Here is a 17,726-nt window from a genome sequence, read left to right as displayed (position 1 = left end):
ACCCGTTCTTGTCCTTATCCTGTTTCTGTCCTTCCATCAGCAGAAGCAAGCATCAAATGGAAGCTGATGTGTATCCTTCCTGTTCCTGTGTTTAATTTTTTATTTTATATGTATTTAAACAATGGTTCAGAGCAATAAAAGACAATCGACTGCTTTAAATAAAAGACAATCAACTCAGTAACACCAGTAACATTTGTGCATAAAGATGTAATGTGCACCAGTTTGTCGAGTTCCCCTTACGACACTTCATCATGTGTGTTGGAGTCCACTAAAAGATGCAAAGGTCAGGCAGTGTACTAGTCTGTGAACACTTACCAAGTTGTCAAAGCATTACCATTGTTACAATGGATGGAACAGAAAGGATACATCTTAAAAGAGCCCAAGGCAATCACAGCAGCAGAGGAAAAGTAGGGAGGCAAATTTGTGTCCCTATTTAGAGAAGTCCCAGGATGTGGAAATGAAGAAAAGCATCCTTCAGGGTACCATCTATGGCGTTCTTCCTTAAGGGAGAATAAAACTTTATTGCTTTATCCTATTTAAAGCCCTCATGCAGAGACTGTTAAAGTAAAATGATACAACTTTTGCTGCAGGATTCAGGGTCGCAGGGAAGTGCAGATAGTCACCATTGGTGAGGCTGTGTTTTCCTTAAGTGGCAAAATGAATCATAACATCCATGTATGGGGCACCGAAAATCAACATTTCACAAACTTGTAAGGGATTTGCTGAAAGTAAATATTGTGCCATATGAAGCACATGGGTTTTCTTCAGTTCTTTTTGCAAACGATACCATCAGAGGAGTCTTTTTGTGGACATGATTATGGAAGGGTTTTTCCTGCCGCTGCAAAATGTCTCCAACATTGCCATTTTCCATCAGGATGAGGCTCTGCCTCACTTTCATTCATCAGTCCAGAGGTTCCATTTCCTCATATGGATCAGACACCGCTCGAAAGGTGACTTGCTTTGGGAATAGTGGCCTCAAGATCTCCCAGGTGCCCCACCATGTGACTTCTTGCAAGGATGTGTCGAGAACCTCCATGTTTATACCACTTCTTCCTTGTAGCCTTGAGGGGATACCATTTCAGCTGTGAACAGTGATCTGTTACAAAGGGCCTGAATGAAATGGGCTGCAGGAATGTGTGCCTCGTGACGAGAAAGGTATATGCTGAGCATTTGTAAGATTATAGAAAGATCTGTGATGGTTCCTTCTACAGAATGTGTATTGGCTGCATTCTAGCTAGCAGGCAATGTATTTTTGAAAGCATTCAGTTGTTTGGAAATAATGTTCAGTTCTGGAAATAAAGTTTATTGAGGGTACATGCAATGTACAGATTTTAAGTTTGATGATAAACGTAACCACCACCTCAATAAAGATATGAGATACTTTCTTAACCCCAAAAGGTTTCCTCATGCCTTTTCCCAGTCAGTTCTCTTCCCCAGGAGCCACTGATAGATCTTCTGTCACCATAGACCATGATTGGCCTGTTCTGGAAGTTCATATAAATGAAATCATTTGGCATAATACTCCTTTATGTGTGACTTTAACTTACACTTTTTAGATAACATCCGTGGTTGTGGTTTGTATCAGTGGTTCTTATTTATGCCATTTGTACACTTCTTTTGAAACACGATGTAGTATAAATTTATTTTTTAAATTGTATGTAAAAATGATAATGCTGTACTTCTACAAATTTTTGAGATCTATAATTCATTGTTTTAATTGCCATATATGCTACTACATTGTAAGAATATACCACAGTTTTTTAAAATCCACTTCCTTATTAATGGACATTTAGGGGGTTTTCTCATTTTTGCTCATTTTAAGCGATGCTGCCACCAACCTCGAAAGTTTCTCTGAGGCATAAATCTGAAAGTGCAGTTGACAATTTGTAGAACATGCACATCTTAACTTTACTAGATATTGCCATATTGCTCTCCAAAGTTGTAACAGTTTGCCTTGTTGCCAGTAGCATTTAAGAACTCTGTATATCCAAATCCTTGCCAAACCTGGTATTGCCTGACTTGAAGTTTTTGCCACTCAATGGTTGTAAAAAGCTGTTGTATGTCATTAATTTGTTTTGCATTTCCTTGACCACTCTTCTTATTGATTCATTAGAATGGTAGGTTTCCTCTTCGCTTTAACAATTTGTTAAAACTGTTAAACTCTTTTGTCCACTTTTTCATAGCATTATCTGTCTCTTAGGAGTCTTTATGTGTTCTGGATATTAATCCCCTGCTGATTATTATATGTGTTGCTGATATTTTTCTAGTCAGTGAATTTATGTTTTAACTTCGATTTTGATGATTTGTATAGAAATGAGCATTAATATGTGATTACATCAGAATTCCCCTTTATGGTTTGTGTATTTTATATCTTGTTTTAAGAAAACATTGAGATTATAAAGAAATTGAAAGTTTTTCTCTTTACGTGTAGGTCTCTAATCTGGAATTGATTTTTGTGTCGGGTGGCAGGGTGAAATCTATTTTTTTCCCATTTAAACTGTCACTTGTCCTCAAACTATTCATTAATCCATTCTTTCCCTCTTGTCGCTTATAGCCAGTTTCCTTTATCTATGTGTGCATATATTTCCTGGCTCTCTCTTCTGTATGTTCTATTTGTTCCTTGTACCATTGCCCTATCATTTTTATTTACTGTAAGTTTTATAATAAGTCTTGATGTATGGGGCAAAGATAGCTCCCCTCCCTCAGAATTATCTTACCTCTTTTTAATCCTTTACTGCTCTGTGTGAATTTTAGGGTCAGCTGTCCATTCTCTAAGAAACATGCAACAATCCAAAAATTGTCTTACAATTTTGTTTCAATTTACAGTGAATATGCAGATTAATTTGGAAAGAATTGGCATCAATGGTTTAGTCTTACTGTCTATGCACATGATGTATCTCTCTACTTAGGTCTTTTTTATGTCCTTCAATAAAGTTTTATGCTTTTCTTCCTAAAGTTCTTTTTTTTTTAAATACAGCTTTATTGAGGTGTAATTTACATACCATAAAATTCACCCCATTCTAAATTTCTTGCATAGCTGTTGTTAGATTTATTACCAGGTATCTTTTAGTTTTTAATATGAGATTCCTTATTGTTATTATGAATAGCATCTTTGTTTTCTAAAATTTTTGTCACTGGTGCATAAGAAAGTTTTACCCATCGTTTTCCTGGTTTGGGCTAACAGGAAAAAAGTGTTTTAACGAGAAAAAGACTGGGGACTTTTTATTTCCTATTATGAACCTAGGATAGGAGAGAAACCCTCATTGCAACATATCATGCTGATGAAAAGTAGAGTTGAAAGCCTAGTCTTAGGAGATTGAAGAAGATAAAAGGGTGACCACGAACTCTCCAAATCTGAGACATGTTCTCTGAATGTCTACACCAGCAGAAAGAAGGCCTGTCTCTAACTCCTCCCTTCCTTTCACGTTTATAATTGGCTCCACTCTATGCATTCATACATTTATTTATCCATATTCTTTTAAATTAAAATAGGGAGTCTGCTTTACCCTAGGCATTATACCAGGCATTTGGGATTAAAGTATTCAACTCGTAAAATTAAATTTTACAGAGGAGTGCTGGTGAAAAAGACACGATGCTAGCTGGCTAGCCTCTCAACTAGGCCATCAAAAATGTAACCCTTTCCAAACCTATTTCGCATATACTTTTGTATTTAATCCTCATAGCAGTCCTTAATCATTTTTACAGATAAGACAAGTTAAGTAATTTTTGGTATTATTGTTCCTGACCAAAAAAGTGATTTTTATATATAATATTTATATATATGCTATATATATAGTATATATGATAATAGAAATATTTTATTGATTATGAATTGCCTCTGATTTTGATTCCTTTTGTATATAGCTCATAATTATACATCAGTCTTCTTTGAGCACCATATGGAAAGGCATTAAAGAGATCTAAAAAGAACACTGTGAGGGAATCTCTGCAAAGGCAGTGATACAACTCCTAATATGTATTTCCTAAGGCAGCTACCTTAGTTTGTAGGTGTACTCCCTGTGCATTGTTATTTAGTAATGATAAGTGAAAGCTGCTGATGGGCTGAGAGATTTGTATGGGACAGAAATTGAAGACATAAAGGAAATCTGTAGTGACGAATAACTGAGCAGTGACTTAAATGTCTACTCTTAGAATTACTTTTTATTCCATTTTCAAAGACATTGTCTTTAAGATTCTGGTCATTTAGTATTTTCCATCCTTTCAACTCAGTGGAATGTATTAGGAGATTATGGCATCTATGCAAAATTTAATAATCTGAAGCTTTTTTCTACTTGTCAAGGATTTGACTCCTCACCAAAGCCAGAAAACATTTCTTCTTCACTAGAAAGGTTTCAAAGAGGAACTATTACTCAAACTAAACAGATTGAATAAATAAAGCTAAAATTGGCATTTATTCCATGTATGAATAAAAAGTCATTTAATTTTTTTCATTTTATTTTAGTCACTGTATAAATGCCTTGTTTCCTGGGTCCACGGGAAGCATGAGTCTGTTGGGACTTGGGACAAGAAGAAAACAAGACATCTTCACAAGAAAAACCAGACACTAACAAAAAGTATCCCAAAGTCTGAAGAGCTAGAACACAAACATGGCGGACAGAGGACTTAGGGATCCTGCAGAGGGTAAGACTAGTCTGTACAGCACTGGTTTGTCCAGATCTGTGCTATAGGAATCTAGATCTTTTCTAAGGGAGGATCTCAGATGATGGAAGCCTGAAGTTCGGAAGTAAAAAAGTTTGATAGTTTGGTATGATTATTCTTATTCTTTTGTATTTAGAAGTCTACCATAGTATCTGACCCGAATTATGAGGAAGATTAATGTTTTAGAGATTCCAGGAGTTGAAACCTAGGAAAAATACAGTAGGGACAGTAGACTAATTTTTGGAGTTATATTTTTAAAAATCAAGAAAACTGACGTTCCATCTACTTTAAGTTATAGGGAAAGATGAAATTTAAATTCTTTATCTTGCTTGTATGTATAGGTAGAAGATAAAAATAGGCAAAGTAAGTAGATATTTCAGAAGAGGGCATATTTACTTAAAACTTTTATTGAGGGTATTTTAAAATATATAAAAGTTAGTACTATAATGAATTCCCACATACTCAACATCTAATTCCTTTTTTTTTTTTTCCAAGTTTTTATTTTAATTCCAGTTAGTTGAAATACAGTGTAATACTAGTTTCAGGCAAACAATATGGTAATTTCAACATCTAAATTCCTTTCTTTCCTTTTTTTTTTTTTTAAAGATTTATTTATTTATTTGACAGACAGAGATTACAAGTAGACAGAGAGGCAGGCAGAGAGAGAGAGGAGGAAGCTGGCTCCCTGCCGAGCAGAGAGCCCAACACAGGGCTTGATCCCAGGACCCTGGGTTCATGACCTGAGCTGAAGGCAGAGGTTTTAACCCACTGAGCCACCCAGGCGCCCCTCAACATCTAAATTTCAATTATAACCTACATAATGCTGATTAAAAACATTTTTTAAATTTATTTGTCAGAGGGAGCCTGTGTGTGTGCACAAGTAGGGGGAGAAGCTGCAGGCAGAGGGAGAAACAGGCTCCCTGCCAAGCAAGGAGCCAGATGCAGGACTCGATCTCAGGACCCCAGAATCATGACCTGAGCCGAAGCCAGATGACTAACTAGCTGAGCCACCCAGGCATTCCTATAATGCTGATCATGTTGCCTGCCTTGGAATATTTAAATGCAAATCCAAGGCATTATATCATTTTGTTTGTGCATACTTCAGTTTACGTCTCTTATAGATAATTTTTTAAAAAAGTAACCAAAATAGCATATGACACCTGAAAAAGATATTAATAGTTGTTCCTTAATATCATAAAACATTTAATCAGTATGTACATTTCCCCGCTTACCTCATACCTTTTTTTTTTTCTCCCTAATCTTTTTTTTCTCCACAGTTGGGGTTTGGGATTTTTTTTTAGTGAACTACTCACTATATTTGATTGATATATCTTTTAGGTTGCTTTCTTTTTAAGCTTTATTATAGAAAATGTGAGACATACATAAGCATGGAGACGGAGATGAGATGAATCCCACATGCCCATCAAATGACGTCATCTGCTGTCAACACATTATTTCATCTGTAGTCTTGCTCCTTTCTCCCACATTCTTGAATTGAGGCAAATTCTAGACATCATGTAATTTTAGTCATAAATATGCGATTCTTTTTTTTTTTTTTAAGATTTTATTTATTTATTTGACAGAGATCACAAGTAGGCAGAGAGGCAGGCATAGAGAGAGGAGGAAGCTGGCTCCCTGCTGAGCAGAGAGCCCGATGTGGGACTCGATCCCAGGACCCTGAGAACATGACCGGGGCCGAAGGCAGAGGCTTAACCCACTGAGCCACCCAGGCGCCCCTAAATATGCGATTCTTATCTCTAAAAAGATGCTTTAAAAAAATTATCACGGGGTGCCTGGGAGGCTCAGTCACTTGAACATCTGCCTTCAGCTCAGGTCATGGTCCCAGGGTCCTGGGATCAAGCCCCATATCACGCTCCCTTCCTCGGTGGGGAGGGGGGTAGGGGGGAGGGAGTCTGCTTCTCCCTCTGTCTCACCTGGTGCTCCCCCAGCTTGTACTCACTCTCGCTCTCTTTCTCAAGTAAATGAATAAAATCTTTAAAAAAAATTATCACAATATATTGTACTTGAAGATGAACAGTAATTCCTTAGTATCACCAAACATCTGGCATTCAGATTACCTGTTTATCTCATAAATATTTCTTCAACAGTGTGTTCAACACTAGATCTAAACAGGTGGCCACACATCGCATTTGGTTGACATATTTCTTCTGTTTAAGTTTCTCTTAATAGGTCACCCTTCATTTTTCATTTTTTCCTTTTCTTGCCAGTTTTATTTCTTGCTTTTATTTAAGAAACAAAGTCTCGGGGCACTTGGGTGGCTCAGTGGGTTAAAGCCTCTGCCTTCGGCTCAGGTCATGATCTCAGGGTCCTGGGAACGAGCCCCACATCGGGCTCTCTGCTCAGCAGGGAAGCCTGCTTCCTCCTCTCTCTCTGCCTGCCTCTCTGTCTACTGGTGATCTCTGTCAAATAAATAAATAAAATCTTTAAAAAAAAAAAGAAAGAAAGAAACAGTCTCTTGTTCCTTTGAATTTCTCACATTTGGGGTTTTACCGATTATAAGTCTGAGGCATGATTTTTTAAAATATTTAATCAATAATCGATTTTATTATTATAGTAATTATTATGTTAATTTTTTGATGCATGATTTAATATGTTCCTCTATCCAAATATTTCATGGAAGCCAGTAATTAGCTCTAGAATTTTTTTTTTTTAAAGATTTTATTTATTTATTTGAAAGACGGAGATCACAAGTAGGCAGAGAGGCAGGCAGAGAGAGAGAGAGAGGGAAGCAGGCTTCCTGCGGAGCAGGGAGCCCAATGCGGGGCTCGATCCCAGGACCCTGAGATCATGACCCGTAGCTCTAGAATCTTGATCAGATACCAGTTCATTTGGCAAGAATACTTCATAGGTGGTATAGTGCACTTCCCACTGCACTGACCTGGGAGGTTAATGATGTCTGTTTTTTCCCTCTTTCTGTGATGTTAAGGTTGATCAGTTGGTTCATTCATTATAAAATGTCTCATCAGCTTTTTGCATAGTGGTTTTATTTATTTTTTTTTTTTAAAGATTTTATTTATTTGTCAGAGAGAGAGCGCGAGCGAAAGTGAGCATAGGCAGACAGAGTGGCAGGCAGAGTCAGAGGGAGAAGCAGGCTCCCTGCGGAGCAAGGAGCCCGATGTGGGACTCGATCCCAGGACGCTGGGATCATGACCTGAGCCGAAGGCAGCTGCTTAACCAACTGAGCCACCCAGGCGTCCCTGCATAGTGGTTTTAATTGTTCTTGATGATTATTGCCTATTTTCATTATTTTGTTAGGGAAGAGGATGTATTTAATAAACCAAAAATTGGTTCTGTCATTCAAAATAGTTCTACATTAGTGTTATTAGATTTATTAACACATAGTAAGTAAGTCTGTCTTAACCACCTGGAGTAGAAATCAAGAGAAGTAATGTTTAGGAAGAGTGCCTGTAAACCATCAAATCTATACACATATTCCTTATTATTAATCAGGGACCTTGTTAAACTACAAAAAAATAGGGAATTTTTTTCAATAAAAATTATAAATTTTTATCTCAATAGCCCCTCAAAAGGATTTGAAAAATGACGTATCAATAAGTCCTCAGGCACAGGAGACCACAGTCCCCGAAAGTACCATTGAAGAAGCTCAGACCCCAGACTCTGCCTCTGGTCTCAATGACGTCGTCCACCAAGGGGTAGAAACCATAGGTACAGGAAGTGCAGACACAGATGATCAATCAGACAGTCCAGATGGGACAAATTATGGGGACTATCCAAAGGCTAAAACACAACATGAGAACAACCAGAGTTTTCAGGAAGAACAGAACCTACCAGAACCCACCAGATCTCCAAGTGACAGGGTAGAAAGAGAAGATGCAGTCTTACAGAGCGGCTCTGCAGCCCTGCCTGAGGAGGTGAGCAGCGAACCTGGAGTTTCACCGGAGTCACCCGCCGCGGACCCTCGGGGTGCCCCGAGCCCTGAGCATTCCCCTTCCGTGAGGAGGCGACGGCTGGCACCAGGTGAGGAAGCCCATCGGACTTTTGTCTTGCTCTGTTGCTGAGGACACAGCATAGGTCAGGGGCCTTCTTTTTAGATAACTTTTTAGAGAACTTCTCTTCATAGGATCAAGGCCACTTGGAGACACGACTGAGCTGAGATTATAGTGAGGTTTCTCATCTCGTTGACTAGCTCATTGCACTACTTAAGTAGCTTCCAACACATAAACTGCCTTTTTAAACTTTAAAAAAATTTTTTTATTTGTTTCAGAGAGAGAGAGAGATTTAGAGCATGAGAGAGGGAAGGGTCAGAGGAAGAGGCAGACTCGCCGCTGAGCAGGGAGCCTGATGTGGGGCTCGATCCTAGGACCCTGGGATCATGACCTGAGCCCAAGGCAGGCGCTTAACTGACTGAGCCACCAGATGCCCTTAAACTATTTTTATTTACTTACTGTTTGTAGTAATGTAGTATGATTTTTAAAAAGAGATTGACTTTTTAAAACTTCACCTCTGGCTTTTATTTATTTTTTTTATTTTAGGAACACAGTTTTACTTAACATTTTTAAAATTTTTTTTTTTTTTGAAACTAAATGCTGCATAAATCAAGAGATGGGTATATTTAAAAACCAGCATCAATGGTCCAGTGCCCTTAACTCAGTCATATTTTATAGGACTTTGAGCAGGTCGGTTAATTTCTCTCTATATGATTTCCCCCACTTGTATATTAAGGAGAGTAAACATCCTATCTTCTATGAGGATAATAGTTGCAGCAGCTAAGTCCTTAACTGGAACACAAAAGACACAAGAGTTTTAGTTGTGGCCCTACCACTTGCTAACCTGGGTGACCCTGGGCAGGTCTCTTAACTCCTTGGTACTTCAGTTTCCTATTTGTAGTATGAAAAGGTTAGATAAGAGCTATCCAAAAGCTGGTCTCTCCTAGCTCTCACTGTCTATAATTGCATGGACAGATTTGTATTTCGTAAGTACACAGAAGAGCTAAGTCTAAAACGCCTATTTGCCAAGTGCAAAGGAATATAAAAAGTAAGACATTCTGCCTCAGGGACTCGACTAAGGACTGGAAATTCATGTTTCCCAATAAGTCAGTGACAGATCTCAAATAATATAATGTGTTTCATTCACTAATCATTAGGATAGTTTGTAACTTCAGTGAAGGCAAGGACTATGTCTTTGTCATTCATTGTGTTTCTGTGGCACTGGGCACAGAGAAGCAACTTTATGAATAGTTGTTACATAAATGAATGAATGTGACTTGTATGAACTATTAATCTTCCATCAGATTTTCACCAGTATGCAGGTTCACTGAATAGAGGAAGAAAATATTGTTTTAAAAATGCAGGCTATGTATGGGAAGCAACTTAATATAATATAATATAATATAATATAATATAATATAATATATATAATATATACATTATATTACATACATATATACATTCCATTATATATATATATTCCATACATTCCATACATTCCTATATATCTATATATATTATATATATATATATATATATATATATATATATATATATATATATAATGGAATGAGCTGACCTAGCAGATGAGAAGCCTTGTTCTAATCTCAGCTTAGCCACATCTCTTTATGTGACCTTGGGCAAAGCCCTTAACATTGCTAGACCTTTTGCCATGATGGGTAAGGTGGGGCTACAGGAGGGGATCAGTAAAGATCCTTTTATAGTCTGTGATATGATATTTTAAAGTCCATTTTTTGGGGTGGGCTTTGACTAAATACACGACCCTTTATAGGTGGAGATGATCTTATTTCTTCATGTTAATGGAGTACATACACCGTAAGCACACATCTTGGCTGTAGAGTGACCGAGAGGGCTACAAAATACTGCCCTCCTTTTCACATTTTAAGATTGCTATCTCGCCCCACACCTACATTTTTATGTAATTCACCAATTTTCTTTACTTTGTATTCCTTGCTTTTTGTCCTTCCTTCACTAAGAAGTTCAAACTTGCTTTTGTAAGCTGTTTTGTAACTGTACAGTAATCTCTCCTATCTCTAAACTTAAAAGAGTCTCTGTTTTTGTGTACTTGGAGTCTTGCCACATGACTTGAAGCCTGGAGTTAAGAGTACCATTGCTCTGTGATAATGAGTCTTGTGTTCAGCTAACACTTAATTTTTTAAAGCGTTTTATTTATTTATTTATTTATTTATTTATTTATTTATTTATGCTTTATTTATTTGAGTGAGCTCTACTATACCCAGTGTAGGGCTTGAACTCATGACCCTGAGATCCAGTGCATGCTCTCCCAACTGAGCTAGTCAGGTGCCCGCAGCTAACACTTCTTAAATCCCTTTTTAATTTTGAACATTTTCTCGAGACACATTGTAGATAAGCTTGGCTGTAATATTAGGATGCTTGTTTCTTTGTCCTTGACATGAGGACCAGTGAGGAATAGTGACTGTAGCAACAGTAACCCTACATGAATTTACAGCACTTGATTTTATTCTTCTAAGTAGAGTGAAAGTAATAGCCTTAAGGAAAAGACAGAACAAAAGTTAGCTTTGTATAAGATTTTACAAAGTACAGAAATCCTCTCAATCTAATAATTTGGTTTGGTAAGAGTTTTAAAGTATATGATACCCCATTAGTATATTTTCTGCAAATAATATTCCTTTTCTCCCCAGAGGCTGAGAGTCATCAGCAAGAAACACAAGAGTTGGAAGAAAACAAAGAGAATGCACCGGATACCATAAAAAAGATGGATAAAAAGGATCTTTTGAGTTATGGTAGGAGAAAAAAAAATTGGTCTTGTTGTTGTGTTGATTCACATTCAGAAATCCTCAGAGAAAAGGAGAAAACTCGAACTAGAAAACTAACAGATTCCAACAGTTTTAACATTGTTTTATAGTGTGTTGTTCTGTTTTGTCTCAATTCCAGTACAGTTAACTTACAGTGTTCTGTTAGTCTCAGGTGTACAGGCTAGTGATTCCGCAACTCCATCCATCACTCGGTGCGCGACACGGCACGTGCCCTCCTTAATCCCCGTCACCTGTGTCCCCATCCCCCCCGCCTCTCACCTCTCCCCTCTGATGACCATCAGTTTGTTCTCTCTGTAGAGTCTGTGATTTGGGTTTGTCTCTTCTTTTCTTCCTTGCTCATTTGTCTCGTTTCTTAAATTCCACATACGACTGAAATCACATGGTATTTGCCTTTTTCTGACTGACTCCATTTAGCCTTATACTTTCTCCATCCATGTTGTTGCAAATGACGAGACTTCTTTTTTTTTTTTTTTTTTGGCTGAATAATATTCCATTATGTGTGTGTACATATGCACGCACTCCACATCTATATCCACTCCTCTGCTGCTGGACACTCAGGCTGCTTCCATAATTTGTCTGCAATAAGCATAGGGGTGCGTGTATCTTTTTGAGTTAGTGTTTTGTATTTTTTTGTGTCAATACCCAATAGCACAGTTGCTGAGTAGTAGGGTAGCTCTGTTTTTAACTTTTGAGGACGCTGCACCACTGGAGTGGACAGTCCCAGCAACAGTGTAAGACCCTTCCCCTTTCTCCGCCTCTTCGCCATCTTTTCCTGTTGTTTCTTATGTTGTTGACCTTGCCATTCTGACAGGTGTAAAGTGATACCTATTTGTACTTTTGATTTGCATTTCTCTGGAGGAATGATGTTGAACATCTTTTCATGGGTGTGTTGGCCATCTGGATGTCTTCTTTGGAGAAATGTCTCTTCATTTCTTCTGCCCACTGTTTAATTTGATTATTTGTTTATTGGGTGTTGATTGGTGTAAGCCCTTTATAAATTTTTGATACTAATCCTTTATCGGACATGTCATTGGCAGATACCTTCTCCCATTAGGTAGGTTGCCTTTTAGTTTTGTTGATTGTTTCCTTTGCCGTGCAAAACCTTTTTATTTTGTTGTAGTCCCAATAGTTTATTTTTGCTTTTATATCCTTTGCATCAGGAGACATACCTAGAAAAGTGTGGCTATGGTTGATGTCAGAGGTCTTACTTTCCCGTGTTCTTTTCTAGGATTTTATGATTTTATGGTTTCAGGTCTCATATTTAGTTCTTTAATCCATTTTGAATTTGATTTTGTGTATGGTGTAAGAAAGCAATTTAGTTTCATTCTTTTGCATGTAGCTGTCCAGTTTTCCCATCACCATTTGTTGGAGAAATCATCTTTTTCCCCCATTGGATTTTCTTTCCTCTTTGTCGAAGACTAATTGACCATATAAGCATGGGTTTATATCTGGGTTTTTGGTTCTGCTCCATTGATCTGCGTGGCTGTTTTCGTGCCAGTACCGTCCTATTTGATCACTACAACTTCATAATATACCTGCAAGTCTGGAATGGTAATACCTCCAGCTTTGCTTTTCTTTTTCAAAATTGCTTTGGCTCTTTGGGACCTTTTGTGGTTCCATACGTATTAGGATTATTTGTTCTAGTTCTGTGAAAAATACTGTTGATGTTATGATAGGGATTGCATTAAATCTGTAGATTGTTGTGGGCAGTTGGCCATTTTAATAATATTTGTTCTTCCAGTCCATGAGCATGAAATGTCTTTCCATTTCTTGGTGCCATCTTCAATTTCTTTCATCAGTGTTCCTTAGTTTTCAGAGTACAGGTCTTTCACCTCATTGGTTAGGTTTATTCCAACATATCTTATTATTTTTGGTGTGCAAGTGGGATTGTTTTCTTGATTTCTCTTTCTGCGGCCTCATTATTAGTGTATACAAATGCACCAGATTTCTGCACATTGATTTTGTATCCAGCAACTTTACTGAATTCAATTTTGAGTTCTAGTAGTTTTCTGGTGGTTTCTTTAGGGTTTTCTATATAGAATATTGTGTCATCTGCAAATAGTGAAAGTTTTACATCTTCCTAACCAATTTAGAAGCCTCTTATTTCTCTTTGGCTTGTTTTAATATGTTTTAAAAAAGTGTTTGATAATAACTAATAGTGAAATAGAGCAATAGAGTTTTAAGGATTTTTCCTTTAGGGGCCCTGGCAGATATTTCACCATCCTTAACAAAATGGGAATTCCCATTTTCATAAATAAGAAACTAAAACTGCTTTTTATTACAGAGTATTTTTCACCATCCTTAACAAAATGGGAATTCCCATTTTCATAAATAAGAAACTAAAACTGCTTTTTATTACAGAGTATTTTTTAACTTCTCAAGTGGCATTTCCACATTTTGACCCATAAAGAACGAATTAGCTTATTGTGGGTAATGGTACTTCGAGAAGGTGGAAGACTGTCCCAATAGTTCCAAGTCACATCATTAGTTATAGCAACAAATACATAAACTTCACTTCACCTTTTAACAAAAATATTTTACCTTCAAATAATTTAAGAAATTAGAGAGTAAGTATTTTTGGTAGACCTTAATATCTCAAACTTTAGAGGATATAGGCAAAAGAAACTCTCCACAATTAGTAAAATCTGACAGTATCTCTAATGCATTTCAGTTTACCACATGTTTTGTTTCTGGTCGATGTTCTAATTTTGTATTTTATTATCCCATTTTCTGACAGGCTCCATCTTTCTTTGCTTCATGGTTATGACTATTGCTTTGGTAAGTTTTGTTAATAGCTACTGTTCCTCTCCAGCCCAGCAAGTGCCCCAAAATCCAGCTTTAGAGGCCTTTTTGGCTCAGTTTAGCCAATTGAAGGATAAATTCCCAGGCCAGAGCTCCTTCTTGTGGCAGAGAGGACGTAAATTTCTCCAGAAGCACCTCAATGCTTCGAACCCCACCGAGCCGGCCACCGTCATATTTACAGCAGCTCAAGAGGGAAGAGAGACCCTGAAGTGCCTGAGTCACCTCGTCGCAGACGCCTACACCTCCTTCCAGAAAGTCTCCGCCATTCAGATCGACGGGGCTGGAAGAACCTTGGAGGACAGTGACACGGTCAAGCAATTGGTTGACATGGAGCTGAGCTCGGGATTTGAGAATGGCCAGAAGGCTGCTGTGGTACACCACTTCGAATCCTTTCCCGCGGGCTCTACCCTGATCTTCTACAAGTATTGTGACCATGAGAATGCCGCCTTCAAAGATGTGGCCCTGGTGCTGACTGTTCTCCTGGAGGAGGAAACATTAGAAGCAAGTGTTGGCCCAAGGGAAACTGAGGAAAAAGTGAGAGATTTACTCTGGGCCAGGTTTACCAACTCCGACACTCCCCGCTCCTTCAACCACATGGACTCGGACAAGCTGAGTGGGCTCTGGAGCCGCATTTCACACCTGGTGCTGCCCGTCCAGCCTGTGAGGAACATAGAAGAACAGGGGTGTTTTTTTATAAGCTAAGCACCGAGTCGGGTTTCGGAAGGCACGGATTTATTAAAAAGTCAGTTTAAAAACCTGTTTCTGTGGAAGGAGGTTGATGAAAAGCCTGGCAAGCACAAAGGAGCTTATTTTAGAAAAAAAAATTTTTCATTTTTAACCTTTTGTATTATCTTTCTAAGTTTGACAAAACGTGACCTCTTTTCCTGGCCTTTCAAGCCAATCATGTTTAAAATATGCATAGAATATATAACTGAAGCTTTTTTTTTTTAATCCAAAAATATAGCCACAGAATCATTACATGAGAAGATAAAACCTGCTCAGAATGACTACAGAGTGATTTTTGTTTTCTTGATAACGAGCCTTTTGGCTAGTGTTGGACTTGGACTAGAACAATTACAGTTATGAAGCAATGGTAATTAAAAACTTTTTTCTATCACATCTTAAATATTAAAATTATTAATTATTAATTATTTAATAACCAGTCATGGGATTACATCTTATACTAATTTGCATTTTGGAATAGTGTGAAAAGAAATAAGAATTCAAATACTCAGCTATATGTAAGACTCTATGCTTTTTATCCCATTAATGGGCTGAGGTAAAAGTAGCTGTCCTTAAGAAATGTTTTTAAAAAGTGGAAACAAGGGGGAGATGGTTTATAATCATGGAAATGAAGAAGTTCCAGTGGACAATGTCTTTTCTTCAGCTTCTTGAATGTTTTAGAGCAGTGGTTTCTAAGCTGTGTCTACTGACAGCCCTCCCCTACTGATCAGAGCAGAAAGTTCTGCTTTTGACCACTTTATATAGTGGGAGTCTCCCTCCATAGGACTTCCTTGGAACAAAGAGTTCCACTGATAACGAAATTTGAAAATTGCTGATTAAGTGAAAAAAAAAAACTTAGAAGATAGGAAAATAATGAATGTATTAAATCTTATGTGTTGGAAGAAGATGAAATATAGGTTTATTGTACAGACATGCTATTTATGAAAGATAAAGACGTACAGATAAAAAAAAGAATGTATAAGTTAGTATTTGGTAAGCATATTTCTGATGCTGTTGTTAATTTCTGTTGATCATCATTTCTGTCTCCCCTGAATGGAATTTTATAATTGTCTAGGATGAGAGTTTGAGTGCCATTTAAGCAGAACAGATTTTTAGGAACTAATTGAACAGTAGGTTTTATATGGGTACAGTAACTAACTGCACCATGCTGTTTACTTGTTGCACAGTGATGGAACATTATATAATGCGGCTCATTTCTCGACTAGATGGTTAGAAATACCATTAGGCTAACAATTAAAGAAATGCAAGAGCTGTTATACTTTGTAAAAGGAAGCATACATGATAAAATAGATTCCAAGAGGTTTTAGTGACCAATATTAGTTGTTGAACCGTGTTCTGTGATAGTAAGAAAGATTGAGAACAGTGTTCATGGAGATAGTAGTTGATTGGCATTGCAGCTCTGAAGGCAGAACTCTAATAAAATTATCTTGACCTAAGGAAAGGTCTGTTCCATGACATGGCATACCTGGGGACTATTACCATGATCTTGGAATATTGCAACTAGGTTTTGGCCTCTGCTGTTGTGAGAGCAGAATATGTATGTATATATAATATATATGTGTGTGTATGTATATAGGTCCTCCTAGTATTTCCAGAATGCTTCCATCCTTTAATCATGTGACTTCCTTCATGCTTTAAGCATTTTGATGCTTAAAGCATGAAGGAAGTCACATGATTAAGACATGGAAGGAGTTTTTGAAACACTAGGAAGATACAGGGATTTTTATTGATCCCGAAAAGCAGATTACGGAGACATGGGAGAGGAACCTATTGGAAAATATCTGTCATAGGAAAAACATATAAATCTGTTCTAACCAGGGCCTTAAGGTGGCATTCAGTTGAGTGTAGGGACATACCTGAAAGAACTATTTACATTTGCAACTTTGTGAAGGAATCTCTCAAGTAGATTTGAGGAAAGACCTGCCTGAACAAAAAGACAAAGTAAATATCATATCAGTATCAATCCAATATAAAATCAGAGAAAATTGAAGAAAAATTTATATACCACGTTTGAATTTTTTCTGTATTTCTAGATCTCAGGTGCCAGCTAGTGTTCTGTCACACAAAACCAATGGTGCCTTGTAGAATTGTTCTGTTGGCCTGCTGACTTGTGCTACCTCAGATCTATGATGAACCAGTATGAAATGTGTATAACTATTTCCTCTATCAGTGATTCGAATCACCAATGAAACAAAAATTTTTGTTTCTTCATTCAGTTGAATATGGTTTTTCATCACTTCCTTTCAATATAATTTAGCAAAAGCTTTTAAAATGGAACTTTTTTTTTTAATGTTCAGGCTTTGTTAAAAAAACACTTTTCCTTCCTTGTATAAGTGCAATCAACTAAAACTATTGTCAGTTTTCTATCTACTATTTCAAAACTTACTTTTTAAAAAGAAGCAGTATATTACTTTTGGCTCTGTTCATGAATAAAATGATTATTTTTAAAACAAAACTTTATATTTTTAAAATATGAAATAATTAAAATTTATTATCTAATGTCCTCTTAAGTTAATTTTTATTCAGTTGTTTTGTTTTTCAAGTTTCCATATTTTCTTTTGTGTATCTGGTAGTTAATCTTTTATTACTTTTGGAGTCTGTTTTTTTGACTTAGAACAGGGACTTGTGGGCATCTGATACCATACATGATACCATACATCACTGTTTAATTATTATCACAGAAAAACTCTAATTACATTCTGCATTAAGACGAATTACTTCTTGAGTGATACCA

At 37.1% G+C, this 17,726-nt stretch overlaps 1 protein-coding gene across 2 annotated transcripts in view; it reads left to right on the top strand.

Annotated features, from left to right (window-relative positions):
• The window catches only part of LOC309849339 (torsin-1A-interacting protein 2-like), a 42,311-nt gene extending 24,809 nt beyond the window's left edge, over positions 1-17,502 (top strand). For both annotated transcript variants that reach the window (XM_082701750.1, XM_082701749.1), the window contains exons 2-5: positions 4,463-4,641; positions 8,200-8,658; positions 11,312-11,413; positions 14,184-17,502. In XM_082701750.1, the coding sequence (XP_082557876.1) occupies positions 4,608-4,641; positions 8,200-8,658; positions 11,312-11,413; positions 14,184-14,950 (1,362 nt within the window). In that variant the 5' untranslated portion in view covers positions 4,463-4,607 and the 3' untranslated portion in view covers positions 14,951-17,502. The remainder of the gene's footprint in view (positions 1-4,462; positions 4,642-8,199; positions 8,659-11,311; positions 11,414-14,183) is intronic.
• The last annotated feature ends 224 nt before the right edge of the window (positions 17,503-17,726 follow it).

Source organism: Mustela nivalis (assembly GCF_964662115.1).
Source record: "Mustela nivalis genome assembly, chromosome: 16".
Lineage (NCBI taxonomy): Eukaryota > Metazoa > Chordata > Mammalia > Carnivora > Mustelidae > Mustela > Mustela nivalis.
Note: the sequence above shows the minus strand (reverse complement) of the source record. Positions and strands in the feature narration are given on the sequence as shown.